Below are 15,974 nucleotides of genomic sequence, written 5' to 3' on the forward strand. Positions count from 1 at the left end.
AGGAGGAAAGCACTGGAGAAATCCTTGAATACCCAGTAAGTGTGACACTTGCCCTTAGAGAGTCTGGTGGCGAGCCAGAGGCCCTCGGGGCACACCGGCAGCATGGCTTAGTTACTGCTGATCAGAATTGAGCCCTCTGCATCCAAAGCCTTTTGCAGATAGCTTTTCATTTAACATAGTTTTAGAAGGTGTTTTAATTCCCTAAGGAGTTTGGTAAATGACTTTCTTTTGGCTCAGTCTCACTTTAAAAATTGTTTATTCTGCTGCTGAAAATTCCATTTGTCCTAGGTCTTAAGGTGAAATTAAAATTCCATTCAGGGACTCGCTATGCCGACATGGGATTACGGCCTTCATTAGAAAGAATTTTGTTGTTCGCTTTATTTTCTGCCACCCGGGCTCTTTTATTTTCAAAGCTGATCTGAGGGTATTTGCAAGGAAAAGGAAGCAGTAATAGAACAACGTGACCTTTTCAAGCTGTAACAGAATATCCCTTCTGTACAACCCATCTGGAGCATCTAGTCTACAAAACTCCAACAGGATCCTGCCTAGATAGTTCTCATATATCTGAAACATGGTATATCTAGGTATGGTAAAGATGAGATGCTCATTATGTTCAAACTTGTATGGAACCCTCCATTCAGTGGTCTGTTTCTAGTGAAAGCCCTTTCTTTATGGCATAGGTTTAGGCTTATGAAATTTTTGTAGGAAGAGGGATGCTTTCCAGGGCCCGAGAGTGGGCTCTTGTCTAACACTCAGAAATGAATTGTCTAAGGAGACACATGTGCTGACAAAGCAAGAGACTTCAATGGGAAGGGGGGCGCCGGGTGGGAACCGAGGAGGACTGCTCTGCCAAGTGGCTCACAGCCTCAGGTTTTATGGTGATGGGGTTAGTTTCCAGATTTTCTCTGGCTAGTCATTCTGACTCAGGGTCCTTCCTGGCAGTGTGCACATCACTCAGCCAAGATAGATGTTAGCAAGGAGGATGCTGGGAGGTTGATAAGACATTTTGACCTTTTCTGAATTCTTCTGATTGGTGATGTCTTGTTAGTTACGCCTTCCTTACTAGGATCTCCTCTTGTAAGATACCTCATGCAAATAGTATTGTGTTTGGCCAGGATGGGGCAGTTTCAGTCAGTGGTTCCCCTCACAAAATTGCCATTTTTGTAGACCATAAACTGTTGAATATCATCAGCTTCTTGTGGTTGGTGTCAGTATCATATTTCATCCATCAAAGAATGACAAGACCCCCACTCAATGTCTGAAATAAGTCAAGGCTGGCCCAACATCGTCTCTCCAAGCAGAGCAGACTGTGGCACTTTTAAAGGGTTTGGGGGACATCTGAAGTTCAAGGGCAGATGAGTTTCAGGTTCAGAAATGGGGTGATGCCATCTGCAGGGCAGTCACCTGGGGAACCTGTTATTGATTGGTCACCCTCAGAATCCTGCACTGAGCCTGTCCCTTGCTGGCTGACTTGCAGAAGCAAGCCGCCACTGTGAACTGGCTGCCTTACCAAAGCTGTAAGTTGAGGTGAGTTGTCATAACTGAAAAGGTTTAAAACTGGTTCTGGTGGCAACTGGTTACCGTGGCTACAGACAATCCACCTTTTCCTAAGCTGCAAAGAGCTGCTTTTCATTCTTATGGTTCAACCTAAGACAAGTCTGTAAGAATGCACCCAACTCTTGAAAGCAAGTGGTGGAGACCTGGACTGCTTATCAAGAATGTTCTGGAATCAGTTTGAAAAGCAAGATAGCTATGTATGCACTGCTCTCAAGTACTGTCAGTGAGTGGTAGTCCATTGACAATTTCAATGCTTGCTGTTATTTTGTGGACTGGATGCTCAGAATTGATAAAGATGAAGGTCTGTCTTCTGTGCCTAAGCACTAAACATCTCTTCCCTCTCTGCGTTTTCTGTACTTTTCCCACCCTTCTGACCCCTCTCTTCCTTCAGCCTTGTCAGTGTAGAACAATAACTCTAATACGTGAGCTCCATCTCCCCTGGATTCCCACTCACACAGCTGATCCTGTGAGCCCGCTCTCCTTTGCAGGGATCTAATCACAGCCTCTTACTCTTGTGGCTCTTTCTAGTACAAGGCGTGTGGATAATTCCAACACAAGACTGGTGGTCCAAATTGAAAAGGATCCAGGTAAGAGGATGTCTTCCTTCTCTTTCTTTCTTTTTTTAATATTTTATTTTATTTATTTTTGGCCATGCAGCATGTGGGATCTTAGTTCCCCAAGCAAGGATTGAACCATGCCCCCTGTGTTGGAAGCATGCAGTCTTAACCACTGGAGCTCCCCTGCCCAGGAAAGTCCCCTGTCTCTCTTTTAAGCTATTTATTTTGTTATGTAGATGGATTCCTTCAATCCAAAAAAGAGGAATTAAGTACTCACTTTTTTTAATCACTTTGGAGACAGTGCATGTCTTGGTAAATATGCTGATGGTAAAAATAAAACTGTGCAAATAGAACTGATCAAATATCCTGATTTGGTTTAGAGATGGATTCCTCCATGATTTAGCACTGTGTAGATCCCTTTTCAATATTGAATGACTGTTGATTACAACATTTTAGTTTGTATATGCTAAACATCAAATACAGACAGTAAACCTTGGTATTCGTATTCTGGCACACACACAAAAAAAATCAGCATTATGATGTCCTTAAAGGTGAGCCATTCCAGGATCCAGGGTCTGGATATCTTCAGAGTCTTTGTACAACATTAATCTATGGAAAGATTTATCTGCCATAGTAACAGGAAGTTACTTTTTTCTTTCTGTAATCTATTTCATTTTGAAGCATTCGACCTTTTTTTCTCCTCATATCAGTATGCAAATTTAAACCACTCTCTATTTTTAATCCACCTCACTCTCTCCTCTGTGCCAAAAATATTGTCTAGGAAGAATTGTATCCTGCTTATTAGCTATATTTAAATTGCATATACATGATTAATTTGAAATCATAATTTGAAACTTGAAAATATCTGGAGAGGCAGGTTTATTTTTTGTTAAACTTTGTATCAGCCCAGTTTGAAGGGGGTGTGGTTGGAGTATAAATATCTCTAATGTGGAGCCATGGGGTTCTGATTTTGCTGGGCCATTGACATTAGGCATATAGATAGTTTCATAAGTACATTGTGATTTTAGTTGTTCATAACTTCATCTCATTTTAATCTAATTATGCAGATATGTGGTCAGTGTGTTCTAAGATCTCAGCTTTTCATGGTTTAAATTGTTTTATTTGTACATCAAACAGTTTGAACAGTTAAGCAAAAGTTAATTCTCTCGTTAAGGCTTTTTCTTTAAAAGTACCAGAGACTCGGAGTAATCTCCAATTAGTGTCTTTGGATGCATGCTGCTTCATCAGAGAAAATGAATATCACTGCAGGTCAGGCAGGCTTAATCTGCATAGAAAATTAAGCATACTGGTACCTTATTAGAGGTCATGACATGACTCAGTCCATAGAACAGTTTGTTTCTTTCCATTAATCATAAATAGGTTATAAATGCACCTATTTCAGTTTGGCTTTTAACTGTCGTGAATGCCTAGCCCTGATATCCACAGTTTGATAGTGTTATCTTGTAGATTTCTTAGCCGTGGATCAGTGCTCTTTCTTACGTGGGTGCGCTCGGGGCCAGTCTGTACCTTCCTCCACCCTCAGTGATGCTCCAGTTCCTGAGGATACAGAGCAGGAAAGCTCCATTCAGATCTTCACGGATCTTTATCTGCAACCTTCCTGAGTCTCTGTCTCCACTCCAGAAGCTGGCCTAGAAGGGGTCCTGAGCTTTGCTTCAGGCCTCTTCTCTTTGGGGCAACTTTGTGCTTCTCTGACTTTCTGGAGGCAGAGTTTACTCCCCAGAGAAAAGATACTCCTAAAGTGAAAGCACTGCTGACACACTTTCCTTCCAGCCCCTCCCAGTGCTTCTTCCACTCCCAGGGCCACAGACCAGGACTTCCCACTTTACCCAGCCTTCTCAGAAAAGATTCTGTCTTCATCATGAGAGATCTGACGGAGGGAGTAAGAGGAGTCGGCCCAGCCGGGATGCGAAATGCGTCATGAACCCCCAGTTCCATGCCCCTGAGACGCACTGGCCCTTTACCGGGAAGCCCTTTATTCCCTCACTGCATCTCCTTTGCTGCGTCCTTCCTTTCTCCTTCCCTTGATGTACTCATCCACTCGATCTGAACGGCTAAGTCCGAACAAACAAGCCACAGTCCTGGCAAGCGTGCAGAGCAGCTAGAATTCTCAGTCCCTGCGACTGGGGCGCAGAATGTTTCAGCCATTCTGGAGAATGGTAGTGCCGCTCTTAGGGTCTGACTCAAGAGAAATGAAAACATGTTCTTATAAACTTCAGTTCATCAATATCGTGAGTGGATTTACTCATATTCACCAGTACTGAAAACAACCCAAAGGTCCTTCAGCTATTGAATGGTTAAGCAAACTGTAGTGACTACATACAAATGAAACAGAACAAACTACTGCTGTATACCTCGGAATGGATGAAACACAAATGCATCATGCGAAGAGGTGGTGATGTGACTATGAGCATTTTCTTAAGATTCATAGAACCGGACACTAAAAAGGGCAAATTTTGCTCTCTGTAAATTATGGCTCAATAAATCTGAGTTTTGTATACATATATAACTTAAAATGAGTAAGTGGCATTGATATATAATATATATACTTGTATATAATATATAAAAATGTATACTAGCAATAATTATTTATATTGTAGACTACAGTTATATATGTATATATGCATATATATGTATACTGTTCACACAATACATACTATCAATAATTATTTATATTATAGAATATGTATATACATACATAAAAAACTTCCCTATAGTTCAGATGGTAAAGAATCTGCCTGCAATTCAGAAGACATGGGTTCAGTCCCTGAGTCAGGAAGAGCCCCTAAAGAAGGAGATGAAAACCCACTCCAGTGTTCTTGCCTGGAGAATTCCATGGGCAGAGGAGCCTGGTGGGCTACAGTCCATGGGATCACAAAGAGTTGGACATGACTAAGTGACTTAACACACATACACACACACACACACACACACACATACACACACACTATATATATATATATATACACACACACACATATATACACACACAATTTATTGTCTGTAAATTATTTCTCAGTGAAACCCTGGAGTTACTTAATGGATTATGTTCTCAAAAGCAAAATTTCTCTTAACAAAGCTGTATCATCATGGTGTCATCTATTATTCAACAGATATTTAGTCAGTCATTACTGCATATTAAGAATCTGCCAGTACTGAGATACAAAAATAAACAAATTCAGTCTTCCTTCACCACCGTAGGTTGCATTGGAGAAATCAGATGTTAATCAAATAACCATATATACACATATACACACGAAAAACCAAAAGTCAAATTCCAACTGTTTCAAGTGCTTTCAAGCAGAGGGTCATAGTCCTGATGCCCTATAACATGGCATGGCAAAGGGGTCAAGGAAGGCTTCCCTGAAGTGGCCGTAGAACAGTGGCCTAAAGATTAGTAGAGGTAATAAGACAGAGAAGAATGAAGGGAAACCAGGCAGAAAGATTATTCTCTGCAAAGGCCCGAGGTGGAAAGGGGCAAGTGAGTCACTCAGCTGGGAGAAGTTCTGTGTTGCTAAGTGTGGAGCTCGAGGAAGAGATGAGTGAGAGGTGAGGATGGAGGCTGAAGTGGGGAGCAGAGCACACAGCACCCCTGGTGTGACCATACACCCTGGGTTTGATCAGGCTGGTGTCCTAGCTTATTCCTGTGGAGGATGACTTATGGGACCCTATTATAGGTGATGTGTTGAAGTCTTGTCTCTGTCTTAAGAGCCCTAACAAATCACTTTAGGAAATGGGCTGGAGGGTCCTGGGTGACACGTTCCCCTTTCGTCTGAAAGGTCATTCTGGCTGGGGGGTAGAGAATCGATGAGCAAGCATGTCCTAGTGAAGACCCATAGGTGAGTTACATGACCCTTGTGGTCCTCCACCTGAGAGACCGTGTAACTTGGGATAAAGCAAGGGTAATGGGAATGGAAAAAAGTAGGGAGATGCAAAAAATACTTGAAGAATGTGAAATTGAGAGCCTTAGGTGGGAAGGAGTGGGAAGAAAGATGCCTAGGTTGTGGCCAACTGGACAGCTGAGAGCAGGTTGGGGGGCAGGACTGGGGGGGCAGGGCCTGACTTGAACACATTGGGTGGAGGAGAAACATTGGAAACATACAAGAAATGTTAAGCAGACAGGTCTAGAGTCCAGGCGAGAGATCTCTGCTGGAGATAGGAATTTGTCAGCTGTCTCATCTAGACAGGAATTCAGTCTATTTATGTAGATGACATTGACCAGGAAGAGCACAGAGGGAAGAAATAGGAGGGTCTCACAAACCCCAGCACAATGGGCGCAAGGTCTGAGGAGTCCGATTCTCCCCTAATTGGGTGACAGCTGCCCGTCTCCCAGGCAGAGCGCGTTGGAGCAGGACTCACTGGGCGTATTGCTTCTTGTTGTATCTTCAGGGAGCGATGGCAACAACCTCAATTCCATCTTTTATGAGCACTTGACAAGGGCGCTCCAGGAGTCTCTCTGTGGAGACCTCATCCTCGGCCGGTGGGGCAACTACAGCTCTGGCGATTGCTTTATTTTGGCTTCGGATTACCTCAATGCTTTCGTTCACCTGATTGAAATCGGCAATGGCCTTGTCACCTTTCAACTTAGAGGACTGGAATTCCGAGGTAAGAGTCTCTTTACTGTGGAAGTTGTTGGAAGTTGGTCATTTGAGTGAACTATCATGCAGAGCTTTCATAAGAAGTCATCCTTAAAAAGGAAGAGTGGGATGCCTGTCCTAGAGAATGAGTTAGGGAGCTTGCTGCAACGACATCTCATCACGTATTTGGATATAAAGAAAGTCCAGTCATCTGAATTAGTAATCAGGTTAAATGTACAGTCTGGTGTAAACCTTAGGAGTAGCAAGTCAGAACTTTGGTTTTATTTGGGGAAAAACTCAGAAGCATTAAATGAGTGTGGACCATGCGTGGGGGCTCCGTGTGGAGTCAGCTAGACCTAAAATGGAACCTGCTTCCTTGGGTTACAAATGCCACTGTCTGTTGTGGGTGAGTCATTTAGTATCTCTGAGTTTTGTTAAAAATTGTCTGTAAAATGATAAGAAGAAGAATGACTGCCTCATACAGTTCTTGTGTGATTTAACTGAGATCATGTATATGCAGGCACTGTTGTTGTTGTTTAGTTGCTAAGTTGTGTCTGACTCCCATGCAACCCTATGGACTGTAGCCCACCAGGCTTTTCTGTCCATGGAATAACCCAGGCAAGAATACTGGAGTGGGTTGACATTTCATTCTCCAGGGGATCTTCCCGATCCAGGGACCAAACCCATGTCTCCTTCGTTGGCAGGTGGATTCTTTACTAGAGAGCCACCTGGGAAGCCCACTTGTAGTCACTAGATAAATGCTTACTGCTCTGTGGTTACTGAGTCCGCCTGTATCTTTGAAGAGTGATTCTGATTTTTCCATGAATCAGACGCTGCAGTTGTGTTGTGATCACTCAGGGATCAGCGTCCTGGATATTTCTGTGGCCCCGTCTCCTGGGTTCTTTGTGTAGTCTTTCACTCACACGTGCTTTTCTCTACCACAGCACCCCCTCTGTGTCAGGCCATGTTCTGATGCTGAGGATGCACTGGCGTGTGACCTTGAGTCTCACCCTCAGTTCAGTTCAGTCACTCAGTCGTGTCCGACTCTTTGCTACCCCATGAATCGCAGCACGCCAGGCCTCCCTGTCCATCACCATCTCCCGGAGTTCACTCAGACTCATGTCCATAGAGTCAGTGATGCCATCCAGCCATCTCATCCTCTGTCGTCCCCTTCTCCTTCTGCCCCTAATCCCTCCCAGCATCAGAGTCTTTTCTAATGAGTCAACTCTTTGCATGAGGTGGCCAAAGTACTGGAGTTTCAGCTTTAGCATCATTCCTTCCAAAGGAATCCCAGGGTTGATCTCCTTCAGAATGGACTGGTTGGATCTCCTTGCAGTCCAAGGGACTCTCAAGAGTCTTCTCCAACTCCACAGTTCAAAAGCATCAATTCTTCGGCGCTCAGCCTTCTTCACAGTCCAACTCTCACATCCATACATGACCACTGGAAAAACCATAGCCTTGACTAGACGGACCTTAGTCGGCAAAGCAATGTCTCTGCTTTTGAACATGCTATCTAGGTTGGTCATAACTTTTCTTCCAATGAGTAAGCGTCCTTTAATTTCATGGCTGCAGTCACCATCTGCAGTGATTCTGGAGCCCCCCAAAAAATAAAGTAACACCGTTTCCACTGTTTCCCCATCTGTTTCCCATGAAGTGATGGGACCAGATGCCATGATCTTCATTTTCTGAATGTTGAGCTTTAGGCCAACTTTTTTGCTCTCCTCTTTCACTTTCATCAAGAGGCTTTTTAGTTCCTCTTCACTTTCTGCCATAAGGGTGGTGTCATCTGCATATCTGAGGTCATTGATATTTCTCCCGGCAATCTTGATTCCAGCTTGTGTTTCTTCCAGTCCAGCGTCTCTCATGATGTACTCTGCATATAAGTTAAATAAGCAGGGTGACAATATACAGCCTTGACGCACTCCTTTTGCTGTTTGGAACCAGTCTGTTGTTCCATGTCCAGTTCTAACTGTTGCTTCCTGACCTGCATACAGATTTCTCAAGGGGCAGGTCAGGTGGTCTGGTATTCCCATCTCTTTCATGACGTGGCAAATAAACAAGTAAACAAAAGAGCAAGCCAATCACAGCTTGAGGAATGGCACAGAGGAGGTAAATAAGGTTCTATGACCAGAATCAGTGCAGAAGGTGCGGAAGCTCGTCGGGGAAGGGCCCTGAGGAGGAGAACAGGGAGAAGAATGTTCCAGGCCAGGAATTGGGAAGTGCTGAATGTCTGAGTCCAGAGCAACCTGAGAGGAATGCCATGACCAGAGAGGCGGGGTTGGGGAGGTCATGGGGTTTCTCCCAGCCAGGGCGAGGTGCTGCATTTTATTCTGTGCACTGTGAGGAGCCATGAAACGTTCTGGAAATGGGAATGACTGACCTAGAGCTTGTTCTGGTTGCTGTGTGGAAGATATACTGGAGGGGATGAAAGGAGAAAAAGGGGGACCACCTAGAAGTGTCCTGTAGTCACCCCAGCAAGAGAAGAGAGCAGAGGCAGAGATGTGCTGGGAGGCTCAGAAGTGGTGGGCAGGCCTGCATGTTGGGGTGAGGGAAGGTGGGGTGCTCAGTATGCTCCCTGCTTTCTAGGTTGAGAGCCCAATGGACATTGGTGCATTTACTGAAACTGAGAAACCTGGATAAGGAGTGGCACATTGGGTTTGAGGATGCAATCAAGAGCTCCATTTTAAATATTTTCTTTTTAAAATGCCCTGGATTCATCCAAGTAAATGTATCACATAGCTAGTTGGACATATGTGTCTAATATTCATTTTTGTTGTTTAGGCCCTAAGTTGTGTCTGACTCTTTTGTGACCCAATGGACTGTAGCTTGCCAGCCTCCTCCGTCCATGGAATTTTCCAGGAAACAGTACTGGAGTCAGTTGCCATTTCCTTCTCCAGGGGATCTTCCCAACCCAGAGACGGAACCCAGTTCTCCTGCATTGCAGGCAGACTCTTTACTGCTGAGCCACCTGGGAAGCACTTAATGCTCATTGGGGAGATATTTATTCAGCACTGATTATATGTCAAGCACTAAGTTAGGTGCTCTGAGTAGAGAAGTAAAGGCCCTGCCTTGTGGAGCTTGAAGCCTCCCTTAGAAGACAGGCACATGATAAGTACTTACTGCCCAGAGACGTGGCTGTTATAGCAGCACAGCGCGTGGGGTGCCTGGGGACCAGAGGAAGGGCACTGAAATCAGAAAGGGCGCTGGGGTCTGTCAGCTCAGCAGAGGAGGGGCTGCAGTTAGAACGGAGAGGAGGGAACAACTGGTGTGATTACCAGGAGGCACCAAGTAGCCAGGTGTGGTTTCCAGGTGCTTTGGGAGGAAGGGGTCACCGACAATGCTAGAAAGGTAAACAACACCCAGGTCATGCCTTCTTGAACCTCACAGTGACCAAAGGACATGTTTCCACCAAGAACAAATTGCCGTCACTTCATATTTTAAAAACTATAACCCAAAGAGAACTCTTGTACATCCGTACAAATTCTAGGAATCTAATTTAGGGAGCTTATTTGGGAAAAGGTTGTTATTGGGCCAAGAGAGTGATGATCAGACTCTAAAGAACAGAGAAGCAACATTTCCCTGATACTTTCCACAAATGCCAGAAAATGCCACAGTAGGTGGTAGAAATTAAGTGTCTGGGTACAATAATGCAACAGAACTGCCTATTTTTGAGAGCTTTCCATTTTTTCCTGGAACTCAAGGGAAGAACTTTTAAGGTTCGCTGAGTTGAATCTGAATTATAGTTATAGCACAAGTTTTATGTGGCTTATAGCATCTTCAGCAAACTTAACCGATGTTTGAATTGAAGGGTTAGTTAGGAGGCTTCCCAAGTAGCGCAGTGGTAAAGACTCCTCCTGCCAACACAGGAGACGCGGGTTTGATTCCTGGGTTGGGAAGGTTCCCTGGAGTTGGAAATGGCAACCCACTCCAGTATTCTTGCATGGAGAATCCCATAGACAGAGGAGCCTGGAGGGCTACAGTCCATGGGATCTCAAGGAGTCATACAAGACTGAAGGCATTGAGCACATGTTTCAAACATGCATAAGAGAAATGTTGTATAGCTGAGTACCCAGGAGAAAAAGTAAAAAGTTTGGTGAACAGTTAGCCAGCCTCTGGCACAGCGGGTAATTTTCCCAACATTAGAATAAGAGTTTAGAACCTGGGTAGCCCAAATGATTGATAAAGGCTCATGGCCCATGCTGTTTCCATTGGATAGTACTATAGTGGAGTAAATTCGAATTAAGAATACAAATAAAGAAGCCACGTTTTTCTGTTCTACTCCTTTGGCCCATGCATCCCAGAATAGAAATACATTTTTTTGTTGTTTTTGTTGTTCATGTAAGGAAACATGATTGTACTGCTGTTCTTGGTTTATGAGTATCTCTTGCATCTACCCAGCCAGAGAGCTTTTAAGGAAACCGTTCAAGAATTGGTGGATTAGTCAGCTTTAAGTCTAAGGTCAAGGAAACAGACAAGGAACTTTGGAAGGTCCTCAGTGTGAGGAGCACCAAATTCAAGGCTTTTCAAAAGAAATGGAACCTGTTGTATTTAACCATAATCCGAGTAGGCGGACACAGAGAAATGGGAAAGTGAGAGCTGATTATCTGTTCAATCCATTTCCGTTCTCTGTTAGTCATCCAAGTGACCTAGCTTGATGGTTTGGCTTATTTCTATAAAAGAGGAGAAACATGAATGAGGAGAACAGAGTTGCCAACAAAAGGAGTCAGACAACTTGAAAATCCTGTTATTATAAATGAAGAGGAACCAAGAATAGGAGGGGAAAAAAAAGGCATTGGAGAGAGACTTTTATAAGATACAAAGCACTCGCTTGCCTGTGAAGGTGACAGCTACCCCCGATTGGTTTTAATCCCAATACTTCCTCCCATCTAACTGATGGGGAATCCAGGCCCTCAAGATGAATTATTTCCCAAGACTCACAGCTACTTAGGGGTTGTTTGTTCAGTCGCTCAGTTGTGTCTGACTCTTTGTGACCCCATGGACTGCAACACACCAGGCTTCCCTGTCCTTCACTATCTTTCTGACTTTGTTCAAACTCATGTCCATTGAGTCAATGATGCCAGTCAACCATCTCATCCTCTGCAGCCCACTTCTCCTCTTGCCCTCAATCTTTCCTAGCATCAAGGTCTTTTCCAAAGAATTGGCTCTTCACACCAGGTGGCCAAAGTATTAAAGCTTCAGCTTCAGCATCAGTGGACTTCCAATGAATATTCAGTGTTGATTTCCTTTAGGACTGACTGGTTTAATCTTCTTGCTGTCCAAGGGACTCCCAAGAGTCTTCTCCAACACCACAGTTTGAAAGCATCAATTCTTCGGTGCACAGCCTTCTTTACGGTCCATCTCTCATATCTATACATGACTACTGGAAAAACCATAGCTTTGACTACTCAGACCTTTGTCAGCAAAGTGAGGTATTTGCTTTTTAATATGCTGTCTAGGTTTGTCATAACCTTTCTTCTAAGGAGCAAGTGTCTTTTGATTTTGTGCCTGCAGTCACTGTCTGCAATGATTTTGGAGCACAAGAAAATAAAGTCTGTCACTGTTTCCTCTTTTTTGCCATCTATTTGCCATGAAGTGTTGGGACTTTATACCTTGCTCTTAGTTTTTTGAATGTTGAGTTTTAAGCCAGGTTTTTCCCTCTTCTCTTTCACCTTCATCAAGAGACTCTTTAGTTCCTCTTTGCTTTCTGCCATTAAAGTGGTATTATCTGCATATCTGAGGTTGTGGATATTTCTCCTGGCAATCTTGATTCCAGCTTAGAGCTGGGCAAACCCACAGAGCTCTTAACAAGAGCTTCTCATTCTACCTGACCATTTCATTTCCTCTTTTCATTTCTCTTTTTGGTTGGAAATTTGTACCATAGTGTTCATTTGGTTTATTAAACACTGAATAACTGGGATATAATGTCCTCAATCACTTGTATAGCTCCATGTCATTTTCCAAGTTGCACAAAAAACTCCACTTTAGGTCAGGATGTTCAATAGGGGCACACACGTGACTTGACTTCTCAGAGTCTCAATTTCTTCATCAAAACCTTGGTGTGATTATAAGTTCTTTCCAGCTCTGAAACATAGGCAGAACACTCCAACATAAATCACAGCAAGATCCTCTATGACCCACCTCCCAGAGTGATGGAAATAAAAGCAAAAATAAACAAATGGGACCTAATTAAACTTAAAAACTTTTGTACAACAAAGGAAACTATAAGCAAGCTGAAAAGACAGTCTTCAGAAAATAATGGTAAATGAAGCAAATGACAAAAGAATCAATCTCAAAAACATACAAGAGGCTCATGCAGGTCAATACCAGAAAAATAAATGACCCAATCAAAAAACAGTTCAAAAAACTAAACAGACATATCTCCAAAGAAGACATGCAGATGGCTAACAAACACATGAAAAGATGCTCAACATCACTCATTATCAGAGAAATGCAAATCGAAACCACAATGAGGTACCATTTCACGCCAGTCAGAATGGCTGCTATCCAAGTCTACAAACAATAATTGTTGGAAAGGTTGTGGAGAAAAGGGAACCCTCTTACACTGTTGGTGGGAATGCAAACTAGTACAGCCACTATGGAGAACAGCGTGCAGATTCCTTAAGAAACTGGAAATAGAACTGCCATGTGACCCAGCAATCCCACTGCTGGGCATACACACTGAGGAAACCAGAACTGAAAGAGACACATGTATCCCAGTGTTCATCGCAGCACTGTTTATAATAGCCAGGACATGGAAGCAACCTAGATATCCATCAGCAGACGAATGGATAAGAAAGCTGTGTTACAGATATACAATGAAATACAACTCAGCCATTAAAAAGAATACATTTGAATCAGTTCTAATGAGGTGGATGAAACTGGAGCCTATTATACAGAGCAAAGTAAGTCAGAAAGAAAAACACCAATACAGTATACTAACGCATATATATGGAATTTAGAAAGTTGGCAATGACAACCCTATAGGCGAGATAGCAAAAGAGACACAGATATAAAGAGCAGACTTTTGGACTCTGTGGGAGAAGGCAAGGGTGGGATGCTTTGAGAGAATAGCATTGAAACACGTATATTACCATATGTGAAACAGATGACCAGTCCAGGTTTGATGGTGCCCAAATAGAGCACTCAAAGCTGGTGCCCTGGGACAGTCTAGAGGGATGGGATGGGGAAGGAGGTGGGAGGGGGGTTCAGGATGGGGAACACATGTACACCCGTGGCTGATTCATGTCAGTGTATGGCAAATACCACCACAATATTGTAAAGCAATTAGCCTCCAATTATGATAAATAAATTGATTTTTTTTAAAAAAAAAAAAAAGAAAGAAACAACAACAAAAAGTTCTTTCCAGCTCTGATGGCTCATCAGTCTGGGAGCTATATGTCCTTCCACCATTTCATGGGGAGAAAGTTGAACTCCCTCCGGGAGTTTGATAGAATTTCCTCCCAGGGAGGAAGCCCAAGGCTTCAGAGTCAGTGGTGGAGGAGGGATAAATGCCTAGTTGTGGCTGACTCCAAAGTCCGTGACCTTTGTAAACTCCATGGCCTTGGAGGGTGGCAGGGAGCGAGGGAAGGAAACAGGGATGCAGGGAAGGAAGAAGGAAGGAAAGGGGAAGGAAGGAGGAAGGAAAGAAGGAATGAAAAATAAGGAAAGATTACCCAAAAAAAAAAAAAAAGAGTAATCATTGTCTTTACATCTCTTTGGCTGTTGAAATTCAAAAAGAAAACTTTTACCTGAATATCCTTCTAAGTGTTAATACGGAACCACCACTTTTAGGAGCTCAGTTTCTTGAACTGCTGACTGCCTTAGCAACCATGCAAACTGGATGGCTCCTGCAGGATGAACATGGAAAGCAAAGGCATAGTTAGCTATCAAGAGGTAGCCACACATTACCATCAGGCCTGGAAAATATCACAAAAATGAGATTTGCGTTCCTGTCTGTGTGAAATGTTATCAGCCATCTCATAGTTTGGCTAACACCCCATAATCACCACCCTGTGGGGACATTCTAAAAATAAGTATGTAACCTAATCTAATCTAAAGCTAATTCAACCCAAACCCTTATCCTAACTGGCTGATCCACGTATGGTCAGAGCTCCCACTAATCTTGGAACCAGCTAGAATTCTCCTCTCTATGGCAACAATTAGGTCATCAGTGAGTCTACTTCTTTTGTCTGGATAGCTTGAGGAAGCTGTTAAGTCCCTTGGTTCCAAACTTTACCCATGAAATAATAGGTTCTCACTCAGAATTCCTCAATGCATATTTTTCTTCATTTCAAGTTATGTGACATATTGGTGAACAAGACGAAGCCCTGCTTGTCCAGATAACGAGTCTGGGAAAGGAGAAGTGCTTTCCTGAAGAACATTAACAGAGTCTACATATTTTAACATTCAACACTCAAAGTGTGTGGGAGAAAAGCAAGATAATGCTTGTTTGAATTAAATATTAATTAGAAAGTAAATGACTCAGTAGGACTGAATGCATTGGTTTTTCTCATCTAGAAATGGAGGTGGGGGGGGATACCATATCATTCACAGATACCATTATTGGATATATTTCAGCTTTTCTTATGCTTCAGATTTGCCCATCATAAATTCCCCTGTGCACTGTGGGATGTGGTTTATTTCATTTTCTCCTATAGGCTAGAAGGAAAAAGTAAATTCAGGGAACTTTTGCTTGTAATTTGTCAAGGCTCAGGAGACACTCTGTGATAAGGGAAAACCATGGACTTTGAATTCAAAAGGCCAGAACTTTCTTCTAGACAAGATGTTTTGAAGACTAGTGTCCTAATTTTACTAAAAGAAATTATTACTAAAAGAAGAGATTACATCTGCATAGCTGGGTTGATGTGTGCAATCAATGAGATGCTCTCTGAGAAGTTACTTTTTAAGTTGGTAAATGTCCCATAAACAGAAATTAAAATTTTAAGAATATTGAATATAAAAATTCTCTGAGAAAAACTGTTACACCACATTCAAAATCTCACTTGCTGAACAGGTCATAAAACAAATTGTATTTCTATGGCCAGATTGTGAAGCAAATTGAGGCTCTTTGGAAGACAGAACTGTTATAATAAGAAATGTCTGCTATGACCACAAAATCAAACATGCTATAAATTATGTTCACATACTTTTCCCTGCACTGCACGCTGAGCCAATACACTTCTCCTAAACCCTCAGTGTGACATTTAAAAGACACTCGGGTCCACTACTGTGCAGCACAGGGGACTCCACTCAGTGCTCTGTGGCG

At 42.9% G+C, this 15,974-nt stretch overlaps 1 protein-coding gene across 1 annotated transcript in view; it reads left to right on the plus strand.

Annotated features, from left to right (window-relative positions):
• PCNX2 (pecanex 2) overlaps positions 1-15,974 on the plus strand; it is a 306,992-nt gene that overhangs the window by 231,258 nt on the left and 59,760 nt on the right. Inside the window, exons 24-25 of the mRNA XM_068982673.1 lie at positions 2,086-2,144; positions 6,522-6,737. Coding sequence (XP_068838774.1) covers positions 2,086-2,144; positions 6,522-6,737 — 275 coding nt within the window. The remainder of the gene's footprint in view (positions 1-2,085; positions 2,145-6,521; positions 6,738-15,974) is intronic.

This window comes from Capricornis sumatraensis, chromosome 10 (assembly GCF_032405125.1).
Source record: "Capricornis sumatraensis isolate serow.1 chromosome 10, serow.2, whole genome shotgun sequence".
In the NCBI taxonomy this organism is placed as follows: Eukaryota; Metazoa; Chordata; class Mammalia; order Artiodactyla; family Bovidae; genus Capricornis; species Capricornis sumatraensis.